At 41.8% G+C, this 17027-nt stretch overlaps 2 protein-coding genes across 2 annotated transcripts; one reads left to right on the plus strand and one right to left on the minus strand.

The window, feature by feature from the left end:
• Positions 1 to 2639, plus strand: ccl25a (chemokine (C-C motif) ligand 25a). Its single transcript, XM_071360835.1, has 5 exons — positions 1 to 102; positions 564 to 685; positions 1306 to 1423; positions 1676 to 1772; positions 1857 to 2639. Exons 2-5 carry the CDS (start codon positions 625 to 627, stop codon positions 1887 to 1889), a joined length of 309 nt encoding a protein of 102 aa, XP_071216936.1. The 5' UTR covers positions 1 to 102; positions 564 to 624; the 3' UTR covers positions 1890 to 2639.
• Positions 2640 to 11337: 8698 nt separating this feature from the next.
• LOC139551312 (bone morphogenetic protein 2-like) lies at positions 11338 to 13959 on the minus strand. The gene is made up of 5 exons (XM_071362816.1): positions 13573 to 13959; positions 13200 to 13336; positions 12953 to 13075; positions 12589 to 12784; positions 11338 to 12220 (listed from the first exon to the last, which is right to left on the minus strand). The coding sequence occupies exons 1-5, from the start codon at positions 13922 to 13924 to the stop codon at positions 11799 to 11801; spliced, it is 1230 nt and encodes a 409-aa protein (XP_071218917.1). The 5' UTR covers positions 13925 to 13959; the 3' UTR covers positions 11338 to 11798.
• Positions 13960 to 17027: the final 3068 nt, after the last annotated feature.

A 17027-nucleotide genomic window follows, 5' to 3' on the forward strand; every position in this document is an offset into this window, starting at 1 on the left:
GTCTGTTTGGCGCTAACTACATAAGAGCACGTTCCCTTGCACACCCAGCAGAACCAAGGAAACAGCAGCTAACTGAAGACATCCTATCTCCTTCAGAGTTCTGTGAGTAGTACTGATAGCTGTCTTTGTACAGGATAGCCTTCTAGAATGCAAGGATTACTACTTTTGTGTCACTGTCATATGAAAAGCATATGATTTTTGCATAGTTTTGAATGTTATAGATTTTGTGTATTATCATCAGTGAAATATGTATTATTCACTTTTTTTTTGCGTGCAAAAAGTTTAACAAGATATTTTGAGTTGATATAGGCGGTATACATTTGGACGTATTACTATTTTCTATATAATTATACATCTGGACTGAAAAGTGTGCATATTTAGTTCACTTTATTTTAAGGTGATTGCTGATGTCCATTAGCAATGGAATACAAATGTTACCATATAGCCTGGGTAAAACTACAAAACAACTTGAAAGTGGATGGCTTGGGGCAGTAAGATGTGGGAAGTTGCTGGAGGCAGAGAGACATTGATAAAGGTTTATGGCTATTCCTGTATTGCTGCAGGGTTTGATTCCACTCTGCACCGCCAGGATCTCTTCACAGAGCCACGACCACACATCCAGCCATGCGGTTCAACGTAATGTTCATTCTAATCCTAGCCTGTCTATGCGTCACGCTGGCCCAAGGTACGTTTAGTATAAATAGGATTTAACATGGGTTGGGTATCGGTTAATTAAGCGCTATGTGACAAGTGCTGATGTAAAACGGGCTTTTGTACAATATTTTTTATTAATTGATGAGTTGTTGTTCATGGATTTGACATTCATATCATGCACTGTTACACAGGAAAAATACAGGAAAAATACAGATACAAGGATTATGATACTACCAACTGACCTCTGTTCTCAGAGAGATAAGCCAGCCTCACCCTGTTTTTATTTGATCACTGATTTTCGGATAGCGTTTCAGTCGGTGGTGTTGTTAGCTTTACTTTACTGATAGTAACATATGGGTCAAAGGCTGTCAGCCATATCTACATGCTCTTCTTCATTGATGCTGAATCGAACCTGTGCACTTCCAACCTGAAACAGTTAATGACAAAAAGAAGGTCTTCACTCTTAGAATTAAGGTTGAGAGCGGGGGAAAAAATCGATTTATTCAATTTTGAACCAAATGTAAAAAAAAATAAAAAATAAAATAAAATGGAATACACTGATTAATTTCTGTGCAGAGTTGGGGGCCTTCTCTTATTTCATTCACTATAAAGTACAGATGTTGAGCTGCGATCCTCTCCATGGCCCCCCAGGTTCCTATGAAGACTGCTGTCTGAAGTACGTGCGGAGGGTGAAGAAGACTGCTTTGAGGATGGTGACGAGTTACAGGAGGCAGGAGACAGACGGGGGCTGCAACATCCACGCTATTGTGTAAGTCCTGACTGAGAATAGAGGAGCGTAACCATAGAAAGGCTGCTATATGACTTTAGTAATACAGAACATGTTAAAAGCAAAAAAATAAATAAATAAATGCACCTTTAATGGACGAGACATCCAGCTCTGTGATGCACGGCGGAGGTTCACTCACTTCATGAGGTTCAACTACTAACTGTAAGGCTATAAGCTTCATCGGCGTTCGTGTTTTTCACCCTGAATTTTTATTTCTGTTCCTGTCCGCGCCAGGTTCACCATGAAGAGAGGCAGGTTGTTCTGTGCTGACCCCAGAGAGAAGTGGGTGAATGAACTGATGCTGAAGGTTGAAACCAAGAAGAGTAAAAAGGTGAGAATTTCTAACATCACAACTGGATTTATTTATTCATCGATTTTCATTCATCTTCCTGAAACCAATATATTTGTTTTCCAGCACATGAAGGGGCTAAAGAAGGCGAGAGGCTAGAAGCTCTGCCTTCGAGACCGTGTCGTCTATAACCTTTTACTCTGCCATCCTGCCGTGACGAGTCCTGTTGTAAATCAGTACGATTTTTGATGATGTCTGGTCATTTGAGGGACATTTTTGCTTTTCTACTGCAGAAGGCATCTGCTGCTTTAACAGAGATCTAACTGGCAATGATGCATGTTTTCTGCTACTGTGCAGTTCTGCTATTCCTTTAACAGACACCCATACCTGTTGAAGCCAGCCCAGCCATTCTGTATGGCTGCATTTTACTGTATAGCAATCCTGTCGGAACCTGTGCGTGTGTGTGTGCGTGTGTGTGTGAGTGTGTGTGTGTGCGTGTGTGTGTGTGCGTGTGTGTGTTTGCGTGTGTGTGTGCGTGTGTGTGTGTGCGTGCGTGTGTGTGCGCGCGTGTGTGTGTGTGTGTGTGTGCGTGTGTGTGTGTGTGTGTGTGAGTGTGTGTGTGTGTGTGAGCATGTGAGTGTGTGAGCGTGTGTTTGTACAGTTTTTTGTGTGTAGCATAAAACCAGTGATGTAAAAAGTACCCAATTGTCATACTTGAGTAAAAGTAAAGATACCTTAATAGAAAATGACTTAAGTAAAAGTGAAAGTCACCCAGTAAATTACTACTTGAGTAAAAGTCTAAAACTATTTGGTTTTAAATATACTTAAGTATCAAAAGTAAATGTCATTACTAAAATATACTTAAGTATCAAAAGTAAAAGTAAAATAATAAAACATTCCTTATATTAATTAAGCAAACCGGACGGTATCGTTTTATTGTTTTCTTTTATTTATGGATAGCCAGGGACACACTCCAACACTCAGACATCATTTACAGATAGCCAGGGGCACACTCCAACACTCAGACATCATTTACAGATAGCCAGGGGCACACTCCAACACTCAGACATCATTTACAGATAGCCAGGGGCACACTCCAACACTCAGACATCATTTACAGATAGCCAGGGGCACACTCCAACACTCAGACATCATTTACAAGCAAAGCATGTGTGTTTAGTGAGTCCATCAGATCAGAGGCAGTAGGGATGACCAGGGATGTTCTCTTGGTAAGGGCGTGAATTAGTCCATTTTCCTGTCCTGCTAAGCATTCAAAATGTACTTTTGGGTGTCAGGGAAAATGTAAGGAGTAAAAAGTACATTCTTTTCTTCAGGAATGTAGTGAAGTTAAACTAAAAGTTGTCAAAAATATAAATAGTAAAGTAAAGTAAAGATACCCAAAAAAAGTATTTTTACTTAAGTACTTTACACCACTGCATAAACTCTGGTATTGCATTTCACTGTAAGGTCGGCGCATGTGAGAAATACAATTTGATTTGATTTGTATTGAACATAGCGCCACCAACCATAGCGCCACCAAGTATAAGTGCCTACAATTTTTGAATGAAATCTCTTTTGTATTTGTGTATTCCTTGTATGTTTTGATACTGTAGATTTTTGTCAAATGTATATTTTTCTCGTTTGTTATATTGCTTTTCACTAACAAATACTAATAAAGTTGTTTACTGCGTTTCACTCTGTTTTGTTTATGGTTTATGAGGTATGACACAACTAAGAGAACAGTTCCTTTATAAATGTTAACCCCCTATGTCTAATTAGCATAATACAAAATCCCCATCAAAGTATGCCAGTTTAAGATAGAGATATTGGATTTGTCTCAATGCACCGCATCCGCCGATGTCGCACTTCTGCATCTGCGGTCGAAAGGTGACAGAGCTAGAGAGGTGTTTGTCAGACTATGAGGCATCCTGCATCTGCGGTCGAAAGGTGACAGAGCTAGAGAGGTGTTTGTCAGACTATGAGACATCCTGAATCTGCGGTCGAAAGGTGACAGAGCTAGAGAGGAGTTTGTCAGACTATGAGACATCCTGAATCTGCGGTCGAAAGGTGACAGAGCTAGAGAGGTGTTTGTCAGACTATGAGGCATCCTGAATCTGCGGTCGAAAGGTGACAGAGCTAGAGAGGAGTTTGTCAGACTATGAGACATCCTGAATCTGCGGTCGAAAGGTGACAGAGCTAGAGAGGTGTTTGTCAGACTATGAGGCATCCTGAATCTGCGGTCGAAAGGTGACAGAGCTAGAGAGGTGTTTGTCAGACTATGAGACATCCTGAATCTGCGGTCAAAAGGTGACAGAGCTAGAGAGGTGTTTGTCAGACTATGAGGCATCCTGAATCTGCGGTCGAAAGGTGACAGAGCTAGAGAGGTGTTTGTCAGACTATGAGGCATCCTGAATCTGCGGTCGAAAGGTGACAGAGCTAGAGAGGTGTTTGTCAGACTATGAGGCATCCTGCATCTGCGGTCGAAAGGTGACAGAGCTAGAGAGGTGTTTGTCAGACTATGAGACATCCTGAAAATGTAGCGTCCGAACAGTTTGGCCTACATAACTATTGTGACCCTTCTGTGGAAAGATGAGACTCTCATGAACAGGATGGTGTTCTCTGTTTTGCTCTACGACCCCCACAAGCGTCTTGGGACTCGTCTGAAGTCGGTACAGCCGATCTACCAAACTTCTGTCTGTAGCGTCCCGAACACTTTGGGCGACACACTAATAAATCAAATAAAATACAATTTTATTGGTCACCTACATGTGTTTAGCAGATGTTTGTAGTGAAATGCTTGTGACCCGTCTGTGGAAAGGTGAGAGTCAGTCTCACGTATATGTCCTACGTGTAATTTTGCTCTAGAACGCCCACGGGCCTCACTAGACTAGGCTGTAGGTCTCCAGCACCAGTTGAAAAAATGAATGGAAGTGTACATGGAGAGTGTTTCGTGACAAAAAACAAGGGGTTAAATACATGTCAAAATATATATTTGTTTCCTGACTCCCCTGTCCCCCCCCCTCCTTCCACCGGCTTAGACTTTAATGGGTTAATGCTTGATGAGTTATGACACCACTAAGAGAACCGTTCCTTTGTAAATGTTAATGGTTGATGAGTTATGACACCACTAAGAGAACATTTCCTTTATAAATGAAGTAGAAAGAGGTTAACATAATCTATCGGCATTCAAAACAACCAATATACGTACATACTGTACATGTTGTGGCTTTTCTGAAAATGCACAGTAATGTCCCTAATATTCCCATGGAGATGTGTTTATTACAGCTGTTAAATATTTCTCTCTGTCCCTTTTACGGTTCTGGGTCGATAGACTTCACTACAGACCTTTACACTTTCACTTTTACTGTCAAACCCAAGAGCCTTTGTGTTGCATAACCATCTTTATTGTCACGCGGTTCAAGGACAATACAATAAAATACATTGGACACTTTGTTCCTTCACCAACCCTTTGAAACAGTAATTTTTATATTTTAACCTTTATTTAACTAGGCAAGTCAGTTAAGAACTAATTCTTATGTATAATGACAGCCTAGGATCAGTGGGTTAACTGTGCTGTTCAGGGGTAGAACGACAGATTTTTACCTTTCCAACTTGGGGATTTGATCTTGCAACCTTTCGGTTACTAGTCCAACACCCTCACCACTAGGCTACCTGCCGCCGTGACTAATATTGGCTAAGGTGTTGCATTTATCACACGACTTAGTGGTATCAAATACACAATTGATACGGTAAGGAAGATATGTGGACTGAATGAAAAGAAGAAATAGACATGATACAGAAATACCCCTATCAGTATAGCGGTACCACAGATGTTGTTTTTGTTAAAGCTTCCAGGTGATGGCTAATATGTTATTTTAGCCAGAATATCCAAGTAGGAAAGGCTATATTCCCATCTACCTTTCAGTGTTTTTCATAAGTGCAACAAAATGTTTTTCACAGTACAAAATAGAAGAGGATGGCTGCCGGAGCGGATGGCTGCCGGAGAGGATGGCTGCCGGAGGGGTAGGCTGCCGGAGGGGTAGGCTGCCGGAGGGGATTGGCTGCCGGAGAGGATGGCTGCCGTTTTATTGTCTCTTAACCAGCCGTGCTATTTTGTTTGTTTTTTCTCATTGTTTGTAACTTATTTTGTACATAATGTTGGTTCTGCTACCGTCTCTTATGACCGAAAAGAGCTTCTGGATATCAGAACAGCGATTACTCACCTTAAATTGGACGAAGAATTTTTCTTTAATGAGTCGGATGAGAGGGATTTACTCCAGACACCCAAACAGGCCCTCATCCCCATCATTTTCAGGAGAAAGAGACAGAAGAGGTATCGCGGAAGGAGATCGAGGTGCCTTGTGAGGATCCGCCGACGAGTGGCTAATCTGCCTTTGCCATCGGTCCTATTGGCCAACGTACAACGCTGGATAATAAATTGGACGAACTAAAATCACATATATCCTATCTATAGGACATTAAAAACTGTAATATCTTGTGTTTCACTGAGTCGTGGCTGAATGACGACATAAATAACATACAGCTGGCGGGTTATACACTGTATCGGCAGGATAGAACAGCAGCCTCTGGTAAGACAAAAGGTGGGGGTCTATGTATATTGGTAAACAACAGCTGGTGCACAACAGAGAGTTTTCATCTGAATTTTTTAAGGTGTCTACATACCACCACAGGCCGATGCTGGCACTAAGACCACACTCAATGAGCTGTATACCGCCATAAGCAAACAGGAAAACGCTCATCCAGAGGTGGCACTCCTAGTGGCCAGGGACTTTAATGCAGGGAAACTTCAATCCGTTTTACCAAATTTCTGTCAGCATGTTAAATGTGAAACCAGAGGAAAAAAACTCTGGACCACCTTTACTCCACACACATAGATGTATACAAAGCTCTCCCTTGCCCTCCATTTGGCAAATCTAACCATAATTCTATCCTCCTGACACGAGCCTACCAGAAGAGCTAAACTACGTCTATGCTCACTTCGAGATAAATAACACCAACACATGGATGAGAACATCAGCTGTTCTGGAAGACTGTGTGATCACGCTCTAAACACCTTCCTCTGCAACTGGATCCTGGACTTCCTGATGGGCCTCCCACAGGTGGTGAGGGTAGGTAACAACACATCCGCCACGCTGATCCTCAACACGGGGGCCCCTCAGGGGTGCGTGCTCAGTCCCCTCCTGTACTCCCTGTTCACTCATGACTGCACGGCCAGGCATGACTCCAACACCATCATTAAGTTTGCCGATGCCATAACGGTGGTAGGCCTGATCACCGACAACGATGAGACAACCTGTAGGGAGGAGGTCAGAGACCTAACCGTGTGGTGCAAGGACAACAACCTCTCCCTCAACGTGATTCAAGACAAAGGAGATAATTGTGGAGTGTAGGAAAAAGAGGACCGAGCATGCCCCCATTCTCATCGACGGGGCTGCAGTGGAGCAGGTTGGGAGCTTCAAGTTCCTTGGCGTCCACATCACCAACAAACTAACATTGTCCAAGCACACCAAGACAGTCGTGGAGAGGGCACGACAAAACGTATTCCCCCTCAGGAGACTGAAAAGATTTGGCATGGGTCCTCAGATCCTCAAAAGGTTCTACAGCTGCACCATCGAGAGCATCCTGACTGGTTGCATCACTGCCTGGCCTCCAACAGCAAGGCACTACAGAGAGTAGTGCAAACGGCCGAGTACATCACTGGGGCCAAGCTTCCTGCTATCCAGGACCTCTATACCAGGCGGTGTCAGAGGAAGGCCCTAAAAATTGTCAAATATTCCAGCCACCCTAGTCATAGACTGTTCTCTCTGCTACCACACGGCAAGCGGTACCGGATTACCAAGTTCAGGTCCAAGAGGCTTCTGAACAGCTTCTACCCCCAATCCATACGACTCTTAAACATCTAATCAAATGGCTACTCAGACTTTTTGCACTGCTCATTACGCTACTGCAACTCTCTATTATTATCTATGCATAGTCACTTTAATAACTCTACCTACATGTACGTTACCTCAATTACCTCGACTAACCGGTGCCCCCGCACATTGACTCTGTACCGGTACCCCCTGTATATAGCCTTGCTATTGTTATATTACTGCTGCTCTTTAATTATTTGTTACTTTTATTTCTTAATAATTTTAGGTATTTTTCTTAAAACTGCACTGTTGGTTAAAGTCTTGTAAGTAAGTATTTCACTGTAAGGTCTACATCTGTTGTATTCGGCGCATGTGACAAAAACAATTTGATTTGATTTGATTTTTTAATCGCAAGACTGATTGATCAAATGTATGTTGCAATACTGGTGAAAACCGATGCCTAGTGAGAGTGATTTACGATGTCATAGTTAACCAAGTCAAGTGAGATTTATCACCTGTATGGTGCGGCGTTAACTCAAAGATACTAGATTGTTTTCTCACAGTTCTGATGCATGTCCATTCCCATCCTGTGTTGTGATCTCTTATTCTGTAACCAGCGGTGATGTGTAAAGTCTGGTATTCGTCCCAAATGGCAACCTATTCCTTATATAGTGCACTACTTTTGACCAGAACTCTATCTGTCCCGGTGAAAAGTAGTGCACTATAAAGGGAATAGGGTACCATTTAGGATGCACCTTGATCTTTTTCCATCTTCATGGGTTCTTGGTCTTCCTCCATGATGTGTAACAGACAGAGCCAGTCATGGTGTTTCTGATAGCATCTGACTGTGAGTCATGTCACAGCTTAGGACCTGGCCGGCTGACTCGTTGATTGATTGTTTCCAATCACTGGTGCCTCAAAGACTGAAATAACTTCAGGTGAATTCAACTCTTTACTACTGGGCAGCAGGTAACCTTGCGGTTAAGAGCATTGGGCCAGTATCTGTATGGTTGCTGGTTTGAATCCTTGAGTCGACTATGTGGAAAATCTGCCAATGTGCCCTTGAGCAATGTACTTAACCATATTTGCTCCTGTAAGTTGCTCTGGATAAAAGCATCTGCTAAAATGTGGACCTGAGAAGTTAGGTTAAGAAATAATGCATTTTAGACTCAGGGACTGAGACTGCATTGGTCCAAGATGCGGGGTGCTAATATTGCTCTCACATGAGTTAGGCCTACTTGTTGATGTCATTGATGGTTATGGTACGGTCATTTATGACATGGTTATAATATTTCCTAAATTAAGTAGGCAAGTAAGTAGTACCAGGTGATCCATGTATATTGTTGACATACATTATCACATGATGATGTGAATGTAGAGAAGCAATAGTACCCAATCAATTACACAATGTAAGTTAATGGGAAATGACAAAACACAATGTAAGTTAATGGGAAATGACAAAACACAATGTAAGTTCATGGGAAATGACAAAACACAATGTAAGTTCATGGGAAATGACAAAACACAATGTAAGTTCATGGGAAATGACAAAACACAATGTAAGTTAATGGGAAATGTCAAAACACAATGTAAGTTTACCTGACTATTTAATTGTATTTTACCTGACTATTTAATTGTATTTTACCTGACTATTTAATTGTATTTTACCTGACTATTTAATTATATTTTACCTGACTATTTAATTGTCTTTTACCTGCCTATTTAATTGTCTTTTACCTGCCTATTTAATTGGTTTTACATACAGTTTGAAAAGCAGGACAGTCAGTCTGTGAAAAGTAAATTCTTCCTGTGCACTTGCTAATGGTCAGATAGTGTCTGTGCATAGGCGTATGTGTACACTGCTACAGTACACACGGTCACCTATACAGATGCATTATAGCATATAATGCTAATTATAAGAATTATATTATCGCATAATGTGTGATATATGTATATATATATATCACACATTATGCAATAATATAATTCTTATAATTAGCATTATATGCTATAATGCATCTGTATAGGTGACCGTGTGTACTGTAGCAGTGTACACATACGCCTATGCACAGACACTATCTGACCATTAGCAAGTGCACAGGAAGAATTTACTTTTCACAGACTGACTGTCCTGCTTTTCAAACTGTATGTAAAACCAACTGTATGTAAAACCGACCAACTATCCAAATAAAGTGTTACTGATATACAGTATAATATATATATATATATATATATATATATATATATATATATTATACTGTATATCAGTAACACTTTATTTGGATAGTCTGGAGACTATCAGTAACATTTCAACTATCTACTAATCCTAACCCTAACCCTAACCCTTATCCTAAACTTAAACTTAACCCTTACCCATTATTCTAAACCTACCCTTAGCAATCAGTTGCTACTCAACAGATAATTTGTTGATAGTGTGACCATTTGTAGAGCATCTACAGATGGACTATCTAGACACCTGCTTATCGAATGACAAAAAACAGCCCCAGACAATTATTCCTTCTCCACCAAACTTTACAGTTGGCACTATGCATTGGGGCAGGTAGCATTCTACTGGCATTCGCCAAACCCAGATTCGGACGTCGGACTGCCAGATGGTGAAGCGTGATTTGTCACTCCAGAGAATGCATTTCCACTGCTCCAGAGTACAAAGGTGGCTAGCTTTACACCACTCCAGCCGACGCTTGGCATTGCTCATGGTGATCTTAGGCTTGAGTGCGGCTGCTCGTCCATGGAAACACATTACATGACGCTCCCGACGAACAGTTATTGTGCTGACCTTGCTTCCAGAGGCAGTTTATAACTCGGTAGTGAGTGTTGCAACCGAGGACAGACGATTTTTACACGCTTCAGCACTTGGCGGTCCCGTTCTGGGAGCTTGTGTGGCCTACCACTTCACGGCTGAGCTGTTGCTGCTCCTAGATGTTTCCACTTCACAATAACAGCACTTACAGTTGACCGGGGCAGCTTTAGTAGGGCAGAAATTTGACAAACTGACTTGTTGGAAAGGTGGCATCCTATGACGGTGCCACGTTGAAAGTCACTGAGCTCTTCAGTAAGGCCATTCTACTGCCAGTGTTTGTCTATGGAGATTGCATGGCGGTGTGCTCGATTTTATACACCTGTCAGCAACGGGTGTGGCTGAAATAGCCGAATTCACTATTTTGAAGGGGTGTCCACATACATTTGTATATATAGTGTATATCATAGATTATATAATTATAGCATATAGCATTATATATTCCTGTATATTGATGGACATCCTTAATTACTAATCACTGAATCAGTCTGACAGTGACTTTGGTATAAAGGAATGTCCCATTCACACACAGAACAGAGCAGACCTGCCCCAATTTAGGTCACTGTTTTTTCTCCTTTCAAGGCTTCATCTAACCTGTTGTAATGAAGACAGCTGTGACGTGTGCTGCTTTCTGTTCTCCAGCAAGGTGCCATCATCTGTACGACTAGGATAGATAGGACAGCAACGGTCTGCTGTATTCATCAGGCAAGCCATGGATATAGCTAGGAAGGTTTTCTAAATATAGAAGGCCCCCTTCTTGATATTAGTGGAATGTACCTACAGTACATCATAGTTGATGTTTCTCAGTATACTCATTCCGTCAAACAAACAAAACATATTTTTTTTCTCTCACAATTTATTAAAATGTTATAATAGTTCACAATCATCAATCATATAATATACACATTTACATCTGTCACAGGAAATCAAGTCAAGCCCTGTCATATATTATAATTTCTACCTATGTACATATGTTACACGTAGGACTCTGCCTATATACTGCTTCATCTTCATCTTCATCGCTGAGTGTAAGAGGCGGTTTTATACCAACACCTAGACTGAAATCTGATTTTAATATTTGTCCTCCTTTGCTTTTACACAATACAGCTTGGTCAGCGTTGTACAGCACCAGTCCTGTGGCAGTCATCCATCCACACAGAGCACAGTCACATTCAGTTGGGTGCAAGATTACAGAACAATCAGATAGAAATATAGCACATCTAACAAACATCATTCTCCGTCATGTAGAATGGTGTGAGCTCTATACAAGACATTTCTATCTGTGAGGTTTGCAACGTTGTGCCCTCCTGAATGAGACCCACTGCTGCTCTGCGTCAGCCATCTTGGTTTGACATAGTCACCCCCCCCCCGTCCAGCTCAATGGCAGCCGCAGCTTCCTGCCACCATGTCATCATACTGCTTCAGCACCACATTCTCATCATCATCAAAATACAGCAGGTTGATGGAGAAGAGCTTGTCTGGCACACAGCACGGCGTCTCAATGCCTTTAGTCAGCTTCAGAGCATTGATGATAGACTGGACGGTGGCGTGGTTAGTGGGTCTCATGTTCTGGCCCAGGGGGAAGGGGCAGGAGCCCTTACAGTGGTAGGCATTGTACCCCCGAGGCGACACGATCCACCCGGACCAGCCGATCTCCTCGAAGTCCACGTAGAGTGGCATGCGCTGGCACGTCATCTTCTCTTCGTCCTCGTCATAGTCCAGGGAGCGGGTGCTGCGGTGGAAGCCTGGGGCGTTGGGGAGGTTGGGCAGGCCGGGGACAGCTGGGCTCTCATTGGGATCTGGATAGGGAAAATGTAGAGTCGGTTTGGGAAATGTGGTTCCATTTGAACTGAATACACGCTCAATTAAGATGATTTACTGTTGATATTAGGGTCAACAGAAAAAATAGAGTAGTAATACTGATAAAAGTACAAATAACCGATGATGTATTATGACAGAGACCATCATGTTGTGTTAATACACCAGTAATACAGTAATAACACATTGATAATAACTCGATAGCGTGTTAGTAATACAGTAATAACCCATTGATAATAACTCGATAGCGTGTTAGTAATACAGTAATAACACATTGATAATAACTCGATAGTGTGTTAGTAATACAGTAATAACCCATTGATAATAACTCGATAGCGTTTTAAGCTACCTTTGACTGTATTATCCAGAGCGGCTGCACGGCGGCCATCGTCAGTGAACAGCACCAGCATGGGCTGCTTGCTTTTATGGTGGTTACGGCCCGAAGAAAAACGCACCACCTTCTTATCCATCTGGCTTCCTCCCAGGGTCTGCACTGTGACCAGAAGACCCAGGTTATTGCCCTCAACAGCCATCCAGGAACGCACCTTTATAGGGAGAGAGTTATTTTGGGGTTAGGGGTGGATGGATGGATGGATGGATGGATGGATGGATGGATGGATGGATGGATGGATGGATGGTGGATGGATGGATGGTGGACGGGTGGGTGGATGGATGGATGGATGGATGGATGGATGGATGAATGGGATACTTACAGCTTGTGTAATGGTGAACACTTCCCAGCCAGTGGAGTGGACAGGGATCAGTCTGGAAGACAGCAGCTTCTTCCCCTGAGTAATGTTCATTTTGCTGCTATCCAGAAGCTGGTAGACACTGACCTGTAGGGAATGAATGAATTCATCATTAGCTTTGCATAGCTTACTTTTGAGGAGGTAAAGGACAGTTGAGTCTCTGCATGTCTGCCTATATACATATATAAATGGGTCAGATTGAGTTGTATACCTGACAGAAGTGATATCTGTTGAATGTCGCAGAAGCCTGAGGCCGCAGCTTGAAGAGATGGAGTTCCGCGGTTAGAACCTTCTCACTCCTGGCCACCATGGACAAGTTGAACAGGAACTCAATTTGTTCACTGTGCACTGTGTGCGGGAAGGATAATACTTATTGTCAAAATGAGTACGCAAAAGTGCCCTGATAGACTTAAAATGTGAGCCTAATACTACGTGCGTAATATCATGCGTAAAATACTAATTATTTGTAAACATTGCATAAGGTGAGTAATAGGACTGGCGGGTGCAATAGCGATACAGGTATAGGCCTAACCTAATATAACTGATCTATCGACAGGGTCGAGGTTAAAATATCAAAATATTACGTTTGTCGAAGAAGCTGCGCACTGTATTCCCCTCCAGAATGTAGGGGTCCTTGGTAACGCCGTCCACATCTGCGACAGTGTTGTACAGGTCAACCATGTACTGAGGCGGCTGCTTGTCGCCCCGGAGGAGAGGAGCGTCCTCCATCCCAAACACCTCCAGCAGCCTCTTGATAGCTGCAGAACGTACTTCTTCAGACTCGTTCTCCGTGGAAAAGTGGCTTTCCAAATAATTTAATGATGGTCTTGCAGTAGCCACGCTCACTAACGTGGCAATGGCAGTGATTATCGCGACAGGTAACATTTCAGAGATAAAGTAATGGTGCATGGTTCTTGTTGTGGGTCCTTGGAGCATCTATGTCTTGTTCTCTAGCATGCAGTCGAAGTCCGAAGTTGGAGTGACTGGCGAGAGCTTTGGAAGCTCCAGGTTTTATATCAAATGCTCCAGCATTGGCTACAGTGTCCCTAAACCCACGGACAACAGCCATAAAAGATGCTATTTAGTCGCAAATGTAAATCAACAATTAGCGAATGTAAAGCAAGGCTAATGCTGGTGTTAACAAGGTGTGACCCGATTGTAGATTCAATTAAAACGGTCTTCTCAACGTCTGACGAGAAAATTGCAATTAAACAACTTTTCTTTTGACTAATAACTCGTGACTTATAGATTAGATAAATAATATCACTACAAAATATTTTCATGGTATTTAGGGACAAATTAAAGCTTTCAATCGGATAGAAAATATCGAGAAAATTGTTAAAGCTCTCTTAGGACAGCACAGCCAGAATGTTTGCTCACCGTAGGAGGTTAACCGCCTTATAATGGATCCATTAATTTCGACAAATGGGTATAATTTGGTAACGACACCTACTTCTATGAACAGAAAGAGAAGTCCTCCTAGTTGAGGATGTTTCCTTTTGAATCATCTCTTGGCTTCATCACACCTGGTCAAATACATCCCCAACTGTTACGGTCCCTATACTCCAACTACAATCATTGAACCCATCTCGAAATACACAAATTTGTCATTCATTGGTATGGATACAATGAGGTTTAGGTGTATTCTCGTGGATTTAAGGGATACATTACAATGGACTGTTTTCAGTCTAACATGCTGGAGCATTCTCGTAAAATATCTTGAATACACTTTTTTTCAATCGAATGAGTTGTGTTGCAATAATGTATTCTCACATGTTCAGCCGTTGTCAACTTTTCAAACCGTCTCCCTTCTCTTTTTTTATGCATAGGCTCTATTTACGCAACACACCTTCATACAAACAACACAATTAATATATAGTATTATCAATGTATTACCTACGTAACGTATTTATAATTTATCACGAATGAGAGTTAGAATATAAGAAGCTACAATGTGAATATTTACGCACCAACGACTTTATGCCTCTTTAGGTGTCTTTCATTTGATTACGCGTGGCTTTTTTTTAGTAAATTGTGAGAAATTCACAGTCCTTTTAAGATGAAGAATTTGTAACCACTTGGGTGGTAGTAAACAATAAAAAACCTTTCAAGACACTCGTGCCGTGCCCTCTCTAAAGGGAAGCCCTTCAAAAAAATATGTTCTATCGCTTATTTACTACATATGACACGTAATCCCTAAAGCCATAACATTTCTCGAGGGAAAAAAGAGAGCCCATGTTACAAACTGAAACCGTTGTTTTTCACCACTATTTACACACGTGTGCCCCTTCAAACAGATCTTGTCCGAATGTTTCCCTCAGATCACTATTTAAATGGATCGATTACAATTTTGTTATATTATGTTTAAGCCCTAACTATTGTCATTTAAATGTATAAATTATACTAGGATTATCTTACAAATATATATATATATATATACATGATAATGAGCAATGTGAATTGTAAGTTAGTACAGTGTATATATATATATATATATACTGTATATATATATATATATAGAGCATGCCAAAATGCTAATATAGACAAATATATATATAAATATATAGCATTTTGGCATGCTGCACAATATGGTTTCCATAGGCATGATAATGAGCAATGTGAATTGTAAGTTAGTACAGTCAAGCATTTGTTGAAGAGATAAGGAGTTTGTGTCATTGATTCTTCATTGATTTATAAATACATATATATTTCACCTTTATTTAACCAGGTAGGCAAGTTGAGAACAAGTTCTCATTTACAACTGCGACTTGGCCAAGATAAAGCAAAGCAGTTCGACACACTGATGCCTGATAGCCAATTCATGGTTTTGGAATTCATTTTATCTACAAAATATATATATGTTTTTACATATAACACAAGAATAGCTTCAGCAAAGTGCTCCATTCAGAGACATTTGTAAGCTGTGGTAGTATAGTAATAACTATTGACTCAACATAGGCCTAAACTGAAGCCTAGAACCAGGTAGAGCTGAAGGTCCAAAAACAAGTTGAAGATCTTACCCATAAAGACAGGACTGGTATGTATAAGCCTAGATGGTAAAACGTGATTTAGCTTATTAAAGTGGCACTGCAGCCATACAAATACATTTCTACGGGGGTTGTTTCTGGACCGGATGTGGCAGATTTCTGCAAGACAGTCTTAGGGGATGGTGGTGAGATGTATTCTACAGTAGAGGACACCATATAGAGGACTGGGGATGGTGGTGAGATGTATTCTCTAGTAGAGGCCTGGGGATGGTGGTGAGATGTATTCTCTAGTAGAGGCCTGGGGATGGTGGTGAGATGTATTCTCTAGTAGAGGACTAGGGATGGTGGTGAGATGTATTCTCTAGTAGAGGCCTGGGGATGGTGGTGAGATGTATTCTCTAGTAGAGGCCTGGGGATGGTGGTGAGATGTATTCTACAGTAGAGGCCTGGGGATGGTGGGTGAGATGTATTCTCTAGTAGAGGCCTGGGGATGGTGGGTGAGATGTATTCTCTAGTAGAGGACTGGGGATGGTGGTGAGATGTATTCTCTAGTAGAGGACTTGGGATGGTGGTGAGATGTATTCTCTAGTAGAGGACTGGGGATGGTGGTGAGATGTATTCTACAGTAGAGGACTGGGGATGGTGGTGAGATGTATTCTCTAGTAGAGGCCTGGGGATGGTGGTGAGATGTATTCTCTAGTAGAGGCCTGGGGATGGTGGTGAGATGTATTCTCTAGTAGAGGCCTAGGGATGGTGGTGAGATGTATTCTCTAGTAGAGGCCTGGGGATGGTGGTGAGATGTATTCTACAGTAGAGGACTGGGGATGGTGGTGAGATGTATTCTACAGTAGAGGACTGGGGATGGTGGTGAGATGTATTCTCTAGTAGAGGCCTGGGGATGGTGGTGAGATGTATTCTCTAGTAGAGGACTAGGGATGGTGGTGAGATGTATTCTACAGTAGAGGCCTGGGGATGGTGGTGAGATGTATTCTACAGTAGAGGCCTGGGGATGGTGGTGAGATGTATTCTACAGTGGAGGACTGGGGATGGTG

The sequence above is a fragment of the Salvelinus alpinus genome, chromosome 23, assembly GCF_045679555.1.
Source record: "Salvelinus alpinus chromosome 23, SLU_Salpinus.1, whole genome shotgun sequence".
NCBI lineage: Eukaryota > Metazoa > Chordata > Actinopteri > Salmoniformes > Salmonidae > Salvelinus > Salvelinus alpinus.

Coding starts and splice junctions, on each gene's coding strand:
- LOC139551312 (XM_071362816.1), bottom strand. CDS start 13,924: ATGCTCCAAGGACCCACAACAAGAACCATGCACCATTACTTTATCTCT. Junction 13,337..13,572: donor GCGCAGCTTCTTCGACAAAC/GTAATATTTTGA, acceptor TCCCGCACACAG/TGCACAGTGAACAAATTGAG. Junction 12,221..12,588: donor TCTGGATAATACAGTCAAAG/GTAGCTTAAAAC, acceptor TTCCCTATCCAG/ATCCCAATGAGAGCCCAGCT.
- ccl25a (XM_071360835.1), top strand. CDS start 625: ATGCGGTTCAACGTAATGTTCATTCTAATCCTAGCCTGTCTATGCGTC. Junction 686..1,305: donor ATGCGTCACGCTGGCCCAAG/GTACGTTTAGTA, acceptor ATGGCCCCCCAG/GTTCCTATGAAGACTGCTGT. Junction 1,773..1,856: donor AAACCAAGAAGAGTAAAAAG/GTGAGAATTTCT, acceptor TTTGTTTTCCAG/CACATGAAGGGGCTAAAGAA.